At 31.0% G+C, this 12,255-nt stretch overlaps 1 protein-coding gene across 1 annotated transcript; it reads left to right on the forward strand.

The window, feature by feature from the left end:
* The first annotated feature begins 9,781 nt into the window (after positions 1–9,781).
* LOC129299579 (pentatricopeptide repeat-containing protein At2g13420, mitochondrial-like) lies at positions 9,782–11,789 on the forward strand. Its single transcript, XM_054938057.1, has 2 exons — positions 9,782–11,572; positions 11,754–11,789. The coding sequence occupies exon 1, from the start codon at positions 9,940–9,942 to the stop codon at positions 11,518–11,520; it is 1,581 nt and encodes a 526-aa protein (XP_054794032.1). The 5' UTR covers positions 9,782–9,939; the 3' UTR covers positions 11,521–11,572; positions 11,754–11,789.
* Positions 11,790–12,255: the final 466 nt, after the last annotated feature.

The following is a 12,255-nucleotide window of genomic DNA, read 5'->3' on the forward strand; positions in this document are numbered from 1 at the left end:
TTTGCTTTCGAAGCTAATGATGTTAATTCAGTTTAAGTGCAACCAACAATTTTTGGTTGTCACTAATTAATTGAAGCCCAGCCGTCACTAGAGCGACATTATAGTTCCCATTTAATTTATGTGAGGATAGTATGATGGGCTCAATTCTATTTGAGGGGCTAAGTTATACTCAGTCATCGGTCAACCTGTTTGTCAAAATTCACATCAATCCTAATTAGCTATAACGCACTCCTTGTGAACCAAGAGTTTTTAATTTTCAAAATTATGAGGACCCATGAATGTAATTTTAGGGATTGATGTGTTATCCGAGTATGATATATAGGATTCATCATTTTAAGAGAAAAAACGTGGGAAGCTAATTTACTAATCTTTCCTTGATGTTTTTAAAATAAAAAACGAATACATATAATTTCAATTATTTGTTTAGGAAATGTTTGAACCTAAAAGTGAGTAGAGCCTAAAAGTGGCACAACAAAAAAAAAAAAAGGTGGACACGGTCTAAACAAGAGTGGAACTAAAAAATTTTATTAAAGGAGTTCGAGATGATAAAGGAGAGATGATAATAAAAAAAAAGTTTTTTATATATATATATATATCTCATTAACATGACATAAAAATCTTAACATATGTATTTATATTCAATTTTATAAATATACAATAAAAATAAATATATATCTTCATTTTTTAAGTTTTACTCATTGATTTTTCTTAAAATAAAAATCATTACTTATTATGTTTGTGATAAGCTTTTTAGCAATTTCTTACTCAATATAAACTATCATTAAATTGATAAAAATTTTATCTTCTCCACAAGCATTGAATGATTTGAATGTTTTATTAGAATTTAAAGTTTCATTCAATCTAAGAAATGTTATTACTTACTTATTAAATTTACTATTTAATTCTTTCAATTGATAAGCATTATAAATAAATATATCAACACAATAATGAGATCAAACATGGCCTTTTAGCTCTTGGATAAGTGATTTTATGATAGATATCAAACACGTCGCATTTAATATATCTTGAAATTTTTATTGTAATACTTGACAAATTTTGTTAATAATAATTCTTATAATTTCTTTCATTAAATATAAAATAAAAATAAAGTCAAATCACATGAGCACTTTAAGAGCATGTGTAATATTATCTTGTTAAAAACGAGTAGGGGAGGTAGAGATAACATACTACTCTTTTAATCTTATTTATAAGATAAAGAGAAAAATATTTTTATTTTTATTTATACGATATTTTTTTATTTTTTATTTTTATCTTTATTTAAAAAAAAATCTCCATGAGTCACGGGGAGCTAGTAATGAGCAATCATCATAAAAATGTCCAACAGCAGAATACTTGTTAGGAACTCATCATTATTCTTAATCTCCGCCACATCTTCCAAAGTCATTTCACCTTCCATCAATTAACCTATTTGCATTGAGGGAAAGCCGTGTGAAGTGATTTTGGAGCCTAAAGCAAAATTATTTAAGAGGTTTAATGTATTATTGTTTAGATTTAAAGATCATTTTCATCTCTTAATTATACACAAAGGTCATAAATACTCTTTAAATTTAATTATAAGTCAATTTTAATTTGTCCATCAATTTTAAAGTTTCCTCCATTATCACTTTGACGTTAAAAATACTTAATATTTATTAGTCATTAGAGGGTCTCAATATTTTTTTAATATTTTTATTAATTTAAGAGTCATTTTTACCTTTCAACTTCTATTCAAATAGTTATTTTTTCCCTCAACTCAAATATTTTATAACAAAAATATTAAAAAAAATATAATGTGAGTGCACTAATTATGAGAAACGGTAAGGTGATTATGAAGGAAATCTTTAAAATTGAGAGTTAAAAGTAACTCATGATTGAATCTAGGAGCATTTGTGACATTTTGCATATAATTTAGAAGTAAAAATGATCTTTAACCCTATTAATGTCATAAAGTTATCTAAAAATTTTAGAGGATTTATAATATTTCAAGAAATCTGATTGTTAATGGTATATTTGGATGAGATTTTACTATGATTTTTTCATACATTTAATTCGTGGCCTTCCCCTTAGCTTCGTATAGCTGGCAATAACCCGCGTTACTTTTATTCAATATAAGTCTTTTCTATTCAATTTTATATTTAGATTGCATTTTAGCATCATCGAAAACTATAGTGAAAGAACTTCAGGCACAGTTCTGTCTTGGTGGGAGCCCGGTCATTCAACAATCAACAGTTAAGACCGTTTGGTCTTTCGCATGCCAAGCACGCCATTATTTTCGTCATAAGTTTATGTGGATTATTTATCTACATGCATGGTGCATATAATATCAACCCACGTAAAGCCGCTTATAAATAAATCCGAGAATGTAGTTTACTCTAGAAATTAATACTAATGATGTCATTGTTTAATTTCTGTAGTGTTCAATGCAAAATATACAAGTATTGAAATATTGCACTAATTATAAATTATAAACTGTATAATTGACTTCAAAATTTATGTGACACGCAAGACCATCATATAGTTAGTGCTAAAAAATTAGAACTCAAAATATTGTAAAAAAAAAAATATATATATATATATATAATAATCTGGCGAGGCATTCTTTATAGCTTCCTTAACTCGTGAACAAAAATGGTGACCAAGGTCGCAGTTCATCAAGGTCTTCTTCTGAGCTGTAAAAGGATTACTAAGCACAAACCATGGGAGAACCTCATCCTCCACATTGTGAGGGTAGGAGGGACGAGGATGTGTTCTCGCCATGAGAGAATTACGATCCCATCCCAACACAAAAACATCAAGCCAGTCTATTTGGGATGATATATCCCACTTTTCTCAGCTCTCCTTCTTACAAGTAAAGTCGATAATTTAAATCAAGTGCAACAAGCTAATTCAAACTCACTTAAAAAATTTAAAACTAAATCTAAAAAATATTAATTTTTTAATGTTTGAATTTATTCAGGTAAGTTCAAATAGGCTTGAAAAAATTCAGACCAAGTCCAATTGGGTTCATGCTTGACCCGAATAAACAAAATAATTTTTTAAAAATATAATAAATATTAATTACTTTTTAAAATTTTATGTCATTTTATACCAAAATACTATATATTTGAGTGTATTATTATAGTTATTTTAAAAAAATACAAACATTTATATTTTCATATTTTATTATTTTTAATCAATAAAATATCTCAAAATAATATTTAAAATATATTTTAATATTAATTTTTATATTTGAAGCCCCATTTTTTAATAAAAGTTTTGAGTCCTATACATCATTTGCGTATTTAAAAAATAAATTTTATATTAAAACAAGATGATTAATTTTAAAGTAAAAATAAAATTAAAAATAATTTAAAAATAAAATTCAAATATGTACAAATTCTCAACTCTACTTCTAGATAAACATAATAAATAAAAATATATTCTTAAATAATTATTTAGTTATTGTCTATGTCAAACTTAGTTAAAAATTAAGAATAAAGTAAAGTAAAAATCTCTTATATGTAAAGGTTAAATAATATAAAAAGCTAAAGAAAAAAAAAATTTAGAAAAATAGTATCTTACTAATAATTAAATAATTTTTTTATATAATATAATTATGGCTATTTTTTCATATTTTTAAAAATAGAAAGTATAATTTATCTAATAGTTATTAAAAATTTTAAATTAATGGAGACAGAAATTTTAAGTTAGTTGTCTAACCGTGATTAAATTAAGATTAACTTAATTATAATTAAAATAATATAATTTAATTAAAATATATAAAATATTTATATATACCGTGATAAGAGCAATATTTAAACAAGTAAGACATTAATTTACAAGTAAAAAAATATTCATGAATAAATTAGACATAATACAATAAAATAATAACAGAGCTACATAAGTACAAAGTTGATAAGTTATTATTTTTTATTTTATTCTTTTAAAAGTTAAAATAATATTTTATGCTTAATAAAATTATTTAAAAATTAAAATTGTTTCAAAAAATATAGAAAAAATATTTTTAAAAAGTTTTGTGTATTTAAGCTAGCCTGAAATCTGAAGGTGTTAGGGTTAAATTTGGCTATATGAATTTTTTAGAAGGGACATAATATTTTAAGTTTGATATGAATAAGCCTAACCCTCTTGAATTACTAGCTTTACTTACAAGTAAATAATGTCATCATTTACTTTGCTTCAGCTCTTTTTATCAATCATTTCTAATGAATTCATTCAAGGTTGATTCGAGAGATTTTGAGGCTTAAAGCAAAATGAGTAAAAGGGCCAAACATATAGTAATTTATCAAATCCTTATATTATTTTTCCAATCTTTTAAGCTGCAAAATCAACTAATAAAATTTTGCGATTGAATAATTCTAACATTTCACTCCTGTTAGATATTAAGGCTAATTCATTCAATCTATCTTGTAAAATACTTGATCTTAAAAAGGATTTGAGCAACTTTAATTTAAAAAAAAACTTCTTTCTACAATAGTAATTGTTATATATATTGTCAATAATATTTTATAAGCAATACATTTGAAAACGTAACTACAAAATTAGTTTATGTTTCAATCGGTGTATTAATTTCTTCTATTAATATTTCTCTCAAAACTTTCGATTCCCAAAAAAAAAGTAAAGCTTGAATTAAAAAGGAACAAATACACATAATAGCGAATAGTATAGGGAAAAAAATACAAAGCTCCTGCTCAATGATACATGCTCCAATGCTTAGGTTGAATCCAAAAATATAAAAAGAAAAATTGTGGTAAAAAAGGTGTCTGATAACTGATGCTTTCTTTAGGCTATAAAATAGAAATAAGAAAAGGAAAAAAGTCAAAGAGTGAAGATGAAAAGTGAGAGCGTGAAAGATAATCATGACACAATGATAATTGTAAAAAGAGAATAAATAATAATTAATGGTCAGGTTGTTAAGACAAACCCAATAAATGAATATTATTTTGAGAATGTAAAAAAGTTTTCAATAAGTAAAATAATTAAAACTTTACTTGTTTTCATTTGATATTTATTACAGTACAAATCCATATATTTAATTTATACATATTAGAAGTATTCAAGGCTTTTATGGGGGCCTTAGGCAATAGTCTTATTTGCCTATGGGCTCCCACAATTATGAACTCATCAAAATTAATGTAAGTCAGTTAGAATGATAAAATTATTTTGAATATAAATTATTTTTTAATTTTATTCCTACTTTTAAAAAATGATTTGATATGTGAAAATAATTTTTTAAGAAATTAAAATATATTACACTTAAAAAACTTATTGGAGAGTAATTTTGAAATTAATATTAAAAATTACAAAAATCAAAAGAAAGTGAATTATGTAAAAGATGAAAAGAAATTTTATAGAAGATGATTTATAAAAAAAGACACAAGAGAATGTATCATTTAAAAACAAAAATGCCCTTTAGTCATCTTTTTTAATGCAAAACGGCATCATGTTTCTGCCTTCACACCTGGTGCTAAGGCTGCATAAAGCATTGGACGAGATTGAATTTTAGCCTAACTTGGAGTCTGGTCTTTTTCATGACAAAGATTGGATTAGGCAACTTGTAATAACCCAAAGGTTAATAGGATCAGGCTTGATCCATAGGATTGGGGGACTGGTTCTGTTAATTCATTACTCATTTAGCCCTTTTTTTTCTCTTTTCTTCTATGATAAGCGATAATTTATTTCTACTGATAAACTCAATCAAGATAATAAAAATACTTATAATCATAATAAATTCATAATGATTTCTAACAATAAGAAAAAAAATATTTCAATTACAGTCCAAACTCCAAATGATTTAAATCTATAACTTCAACAAAAACAACAGTCAATAAAGTTTATCACTACATTACATTTGTCATGTAATTATCTCCTTAGCTTCAATAAAAATAAACTCAACAAATTTTTAAATAATTATCTCATTAGCGTCAATAATATTTGAAGAATTTGTCAAAAATAAATTATATACACATATATAAAGTAATTAGTAAGTGTAAAAATGCAATATATAAATTAAATTAAGAGATATAAAATTGAATATATTATCTGCAACATTAACCACGTTGTCAATCTCTTGAAAATTATCAACCTCATAAAGCATAGAGACAAATTTTGAGAGAGGCTACCTTGCAACTAGCCAATTTTGGGCACAAATGAGTGCTTCAATCATCTTAAGAGATAAAGAACTCCTATAATCATCAACAACACGTCCTCCAGTGCTAAAAGCTGATTCAGAAGCAATTGTAGATATTGGTATAGCCAATACATCTTGTGCTATCAACGAAAGCACTCTGTATTTAGTAGAACTAACCTTTCACCATGTCAAGATATCAAAATCATCATCATCATCATCAATAGGGGTGTCTTTAGATGCCCTAGCTGAAAGGTATCTATCCAACTCTGATTGGATATCAACTGATGAGCTTTTTTGCTTTTAGGATACTAACCATCTATGACTAGGGTCTTTTTTTACCTTTATTTGCATTTGAAGTATTAGTGTCAAGAGCACTTGGAGAGTTGGCACTACCAGAACTACTTATATCAAGACCAATTGTTGTAGAGTATTCCTCAAATAGGCGATACAAAGTGTCTCTTGCCTTGTTCTTCATGGACATGCAAAGGTCAGGGTTAGGAAAAAGCAGATCAAATACATGGTTGATATAGGCAAGCTTGTATCAAGGATCAAAAATCATAACAATAATGAACAGAGGGTTCAAATTAACTGCTACCCCCAATACTTATCATACTTACTCTTCATGCTCAAAAACATCTCCCTAAGAAGAAGGCCATCACTTTCAATATTCTTATCTAACAACTCCTGAATTAAAGCGATTTGATGAAAGCATGTATGTGCAGTAACTTTCAATGTGCTAGAAAATTGCAAAGTGACATCATAAAATACCTTCAAGAACTCAAGAAAGAACCATGCTTTATTCCAATCTTATTTGTTTAGAAGGCCATTACGCTTAGGAGGAGCTTGCCTAGAGTAAGCAAAAGCATTCATGTTATTATCGGGTCCAGCACCTTGCCTATAAACATAGGCATCTATACTACTATCTAAACAAGCAAAGTCACTTTAAGCATGACGCTTTAAACTTTTGTTGAAGTAGCTAACAAAATCTTCATCCTCATCTTCTAATCTTTCAAATTCCTTTTAAAACTTCAAAGCAACATCCAACATTAAATATGCAAAATTTCATCTAGTACTAATATTGAGGCAAACAATACTTTTTATGTCCAACATTTTCAATTCACAAACATCTTTAAATCTTTACAAGCGAGCAGGAGATGAATGAACATACCTAATAGCATTTCAAATGGACTCAAAAGTATCTTTCAACTCCTTCAAATCATCATTAACAACTAGATTAAGAATATGAGTAGAATATCGTAGTTGAAGATAATCACCACCACAAAACAAGACCCCTCCAATTCTTTAAACGCCTTTTTAAGTAAGACAAGGCTGTGTCATTGAAAGTTGCATTATCCATGGTTATAGTGAACACATTTTGTATGCCCTAATTTGATAAGCATCTTTCAATTGTCTTGCCTATCGTATCACCCTTACGATTCTCAACCATGCAAAAATTTAGAATTCTCTTATGCAAGTTCCAATCATTATCAATGAAATGGGTTGTCAAACATAAGTAATTGAAGTTTTGAACTGATGTCTAGCAATTTATAGTGAGGCAAAGACGATTAGTACACTTCTTCAACAAATTTTTCAAGATTCTAATTTCACCAAGATATAATTGTTAGGCATCTCTAGCCACTGTTATTCTTAAAGGGATTTGAAATCGTGGTTCTAACTCTTTCACAAAATTTTTAAAGCCTTCCTTCTCAACAAGCCTAAATGGCATCTCATCACATATGATGAACTCAACTAGAGCCCCGTGACATCATTTCTAATTGAACATGTGAGGTACCAAGCTTCCTTTTTACCCACTTGGTATCACATAATTCAATATAGATTGTTTTGTCATTTGTGTAGCCTTATGTGGATTCTTGGGACATTTTGACATATGCCTCTTCAAGGATGTTGAACCATACTTGCCTGAGTCACAAGCATACTCTAAATTACATCACTTGCATGCAGCTCTAACTTCTCTATTTGTCTCCTCCAATGGTAATTTAGTAAAGTGTTCCCACACTTTTGATACCTTTCTTGTAGAGCTCTTCCTCTTTCTACTATCTTTTATAGCTTCATTTTCAGTTATAATTGTAAGAGGAGGAGGACATTCCATAGTAGTTGGGGGCCGGGGAGGAGGATTAAGTGTCAAAGATGGTCCAAAAGGAGTTGAATTCACATTTTCACCAGTAAAAAGAGACAAATAAGGTTGGTCAATGCTAGATGTTTGCTCAATATCCATCACTTCACAATAATAAAATACAAAATATTACCAATGAGATTAAATAAGGAGACTTCTTTAAACTGAATCACATTACATGACATAATAAACAATAACATTTAGACATTATAACTTCCAACAAGAATCCTTTTCGGTGTCTTCATTCATCTAGTGTATGGATGCCATGTGAGGAAAGAAAGAGATGGGACATATATATTCATTATTTTTTAGGAAAAGGGAAAGCATAACATCTTTTTTCAAGTAAAAAGACGAAACAGTACAACAACAAAAGAAAGAACAACAAGGAAATTTAATGGTTTTTCATACAATAAAAGTAGATGTAGTAAAGAACGATAATAACTTCTAACGTGTCCAGACTCCAGAATTAAAAGATGGAAGGGCATAGTATTTCTTTCTCTAAGAGATCAAGAGCACAACAACAACATTCATATCTACTCATTCCTATCTCCAATGCAACCGATCTAATTGTAGGTAACAAAAGTATTATCATACACCATACACGTAACTTAGAGATTAAAACAAAAATAACATGATGATTAAGTAGTGGCTCTGGTGAGGAGCTAAAAACCAATGCAAAAATAAGATGGCATAATGAGAGTACTGAAATAAGAGCATCATCACTATGATCAACTAAACATCATTATTTTATGAGAATTTTCTCTCACTGTGCCTAACCTTATGATTGTTATGGTAGATAAAAAAATTTGAAATTTGATAAGAGCATAGGAGATTGACAAAGGGTCAAACGAGTGGGGAGAGGATGGCTTACCTTGCTTCATGTTGCAAAAAAGGAACAAAAACAAGTGAAAAGAGCAAAAATAAAACCATCATTCATAATAAACCACTGAAAAGTTCAATAAAAGCTCAGTTCATTAAGAACAATGAATCAAACTAACTAGCCATGATTGTTAATCAAACAACAGTTATAAAACACCTATCTTTCATGGCATATGCAATTCCATTAAGAAGAATTCAACGGGAAAAGGAATGTGAAAAACTAGAACTAGAAATGAACATACCTGGCGACTGCATGGTCAAAGGTGTAACGTGCTGACAATTAATCAGAGGTTAGGGGTGATGGAGAGCAAAGGTAGGGCGATGATGCAACGTGCTCAAGGGTGAATCATATGCAAGAGGCGACAATAGATGTGACTGACGGTGGTAGTACACTGGCAGAGCTGCGAAAGGCAAGAGCTAGGGCTTCGTTAACGAGAATGGTAGTGAACTAACCTATCAATCTATCTGGCTCACGTAAGATGAGACTAACTAAGACAATAAGACTAAGACTTATGAATCAATAATTCATAAATTAATTTTAATTATATTAAAATAATTATATAAGACCAGATTGTATTACTTAGTCTAGATGTTTGGTCTTTGGTCCAGTCTTATTGAAAAATTAGTCTTGTCTTTTTAGTTTTTCTGGTTCTACAAGAGCAGCATCTTTCAAGACCGGACCGGATCGGGTTTTCATGAGCCGGATCGGGTCAGACTGGACCACAAGCCTTTTGCACAGTTCTACCCGGTACAATTGTCCAAGTCCGGAAGGAAACCATACCACTTCTTGGATTTTACCATGGGTTTTCCCAAGGTCCCCGCTCGGAGCATCAGCGCCGCCGTCTCTGCGAGACTCTTCCCCGCCATTGCTCCGCTGCCCCACCGCCTATCTTCATCTTCACAGCCTCACCAAGACCACGACAACAGCTCATCCCCAACCGTTCAGTATTCAAATGACTCCGAACTGGTATCAAGGATCCTTCTCCAGCACCACAATCCCTTTCATGCCACGGAGTCCTCTCTGCAGCTCCATGGAATCACCCTTACCCCTCACCTTTTACATGAGGTCCTCCTCCGCCTCAGGAACTCTTCAAAAATCGCGCTTGCCCTTTTCAATTATTCTAAATCCCTTCCCGATCCACCTCTCAGCTCCGATTCCTACAACCTCATGATCGACATCATGGGCAGGGTTCGCCAATTCGATGTCGTTTGGCAACTCATCATCGAGATGGACCAGAGAAAGGTCAACCCCACTTCTACTACCTTCTTGATAATGATTCGCAGGCTTATTTCTGCTGGGCTTACTCGCCAAGCAATACGTGCATTCGATGACATCGATAATTTTGTGGAGGAGAAGGTGCATTCTGAAGATTTCTGTTATTTGCTGGATACCCTTTGTAAGTACGGGTACGTGAAAGTTGCCGTTGAAGTTTTTAACCAAAAGAAGCACAGGTTTGTGCCTGATGTGAAAATGTACACGGTTTTGATTTATGGTTGGTGTAAGATAGGTCGCATTAAAATGGCAGAGGGGTTCTTGAAGGACATGGTGGAGAAAGGACTTGAGCCTAATGTTGTTACATATAATGTGTTGTTGAATGGAATTTGTAGGCGGGCAAGTTTACACCCAGAAGAAAGATTTGAAAGGACATTAAGAAATGCTGATAACTTGTTTGATGAAATGCACAAGAGAGGGGTTGAGCCAGATGTTACTAGTTTCTCCATTGTGCTCCATGTCTATAGCCGGGCTCATAAACCGCAACTGTCCCTTGATAAATTAAGATCGATGAAGGAGAAAGGAATCTGCCCAACGGCTGTGACATATACTTCCGTTATTAAATGTCTTTGTTCATGTGGCTGGCTTGAAGATGCTGAGGAGTTGCTCAATGAGATGGTAAGGAACGGAATAAGTCCATGTGCTGCAACCTATAATTGCTTCTATAAGGAATATAGGGGCAGAAAGGATGCAGATAGTGCTTTGAAGTTGTTCAAGAAAATGAAGGAAGATGGTTTATGCATGCCCAACATGCACACATACAACATATTAGTTGTTATGTTTTTGAAATTAAACAAAATCGAGGTTGTGAAACAACTATGGAATGATATGAAAGAAACTGGGGTGGGACCAGATTTAGATTCCTATACGCTACTAATAAATGAACTTTGTGAGAAACAAAACTGGCGGCAGGCTTGCGGTTATTTTGTTGAGATGATCGAGAATGGGTTTCTTCCTCAGAAAGTTACTTTTGAGACCCTCTACAAAGGCTTAATACAATCTGATATGTTGAGAACTTGGAGAAGGTTGAAGAAAAAGCTTGATGAGGAATCAATAACATTTGGTTCAGAGTTCCAAAAGTACCATTTAAAGCCCTATAGGAGATGATCTGAAATCTATATAAATATATGCAGAGTTGCTTGCAGCTACCATGCACAAGGTACTGTTGAGCCTCTCATCTGCTTAGTTTTTGCCTTGCAGGTGTTAGCTTGAGTAGTTTAAATGGATTATAGGATTGCAGGATTTCATCTTATTTTTGCCTTGTTTTGTCTTTCGTTATTGTTGTAATGAGTTGAGATAGATTTATTGAGAGAACTAATCATGCATCCTATTTTCTGCAGGGAAATTTGAAAGAGAACAATACCATACCTCGTGGTATTCGGTGAGTATCTTTTCTTCATGAACTTGGGATCCTCTTATATCCCTTCATGTCTTTTTGGCAACTCATGCCTTACGCAGGTCTTTGTAAAATTTTTCTCGTTATTAGCTTGTAAATTAAGTCCTTTCATTCTATTATTACTTATCTTCTTTGTTTTAATCTGCGGATATATCTCAAAATCTGTCAACGTAAATCATATTTGTAAATTTTAGAGTTGTTACCATCAAATATTTTTTTTGTTTAGTTGTCTCTATGTTCACTTTACTCATCTTTTCGTAATGTCTTGCTTTTTTATCTTTCTGGCTGTAGCTTATCTATTTCCATATTGTTATGTAACAGAATAAAATGAACACACGCACACAAAATTCTTGCTTGAAATGTCTATTTACGTGACTTTAGTCGTAAGCTTTGAACCTTGGACAACTTAAATGACACGGCACTTCCAATTCTACCTGTCGACTTCA

Source organism: Prosopis cineraria, unplaced genomic scaffold, assembly GCF_029017545.1.
Source record: "Prosopis cineraria cultivar Desert tree isolate PC_DT_omini unplaced genomic scaffold, ASM2901754v1 PC1216, whole genome shotgun sequence".
Taxonomy (NCBI): domain Eukaryota; kingdom Viridiplantae; phylum Streptophyta; class Magnoliopsida; order Fabales; family Fabaceae; genus Prosopis; species Prosopis cineraria.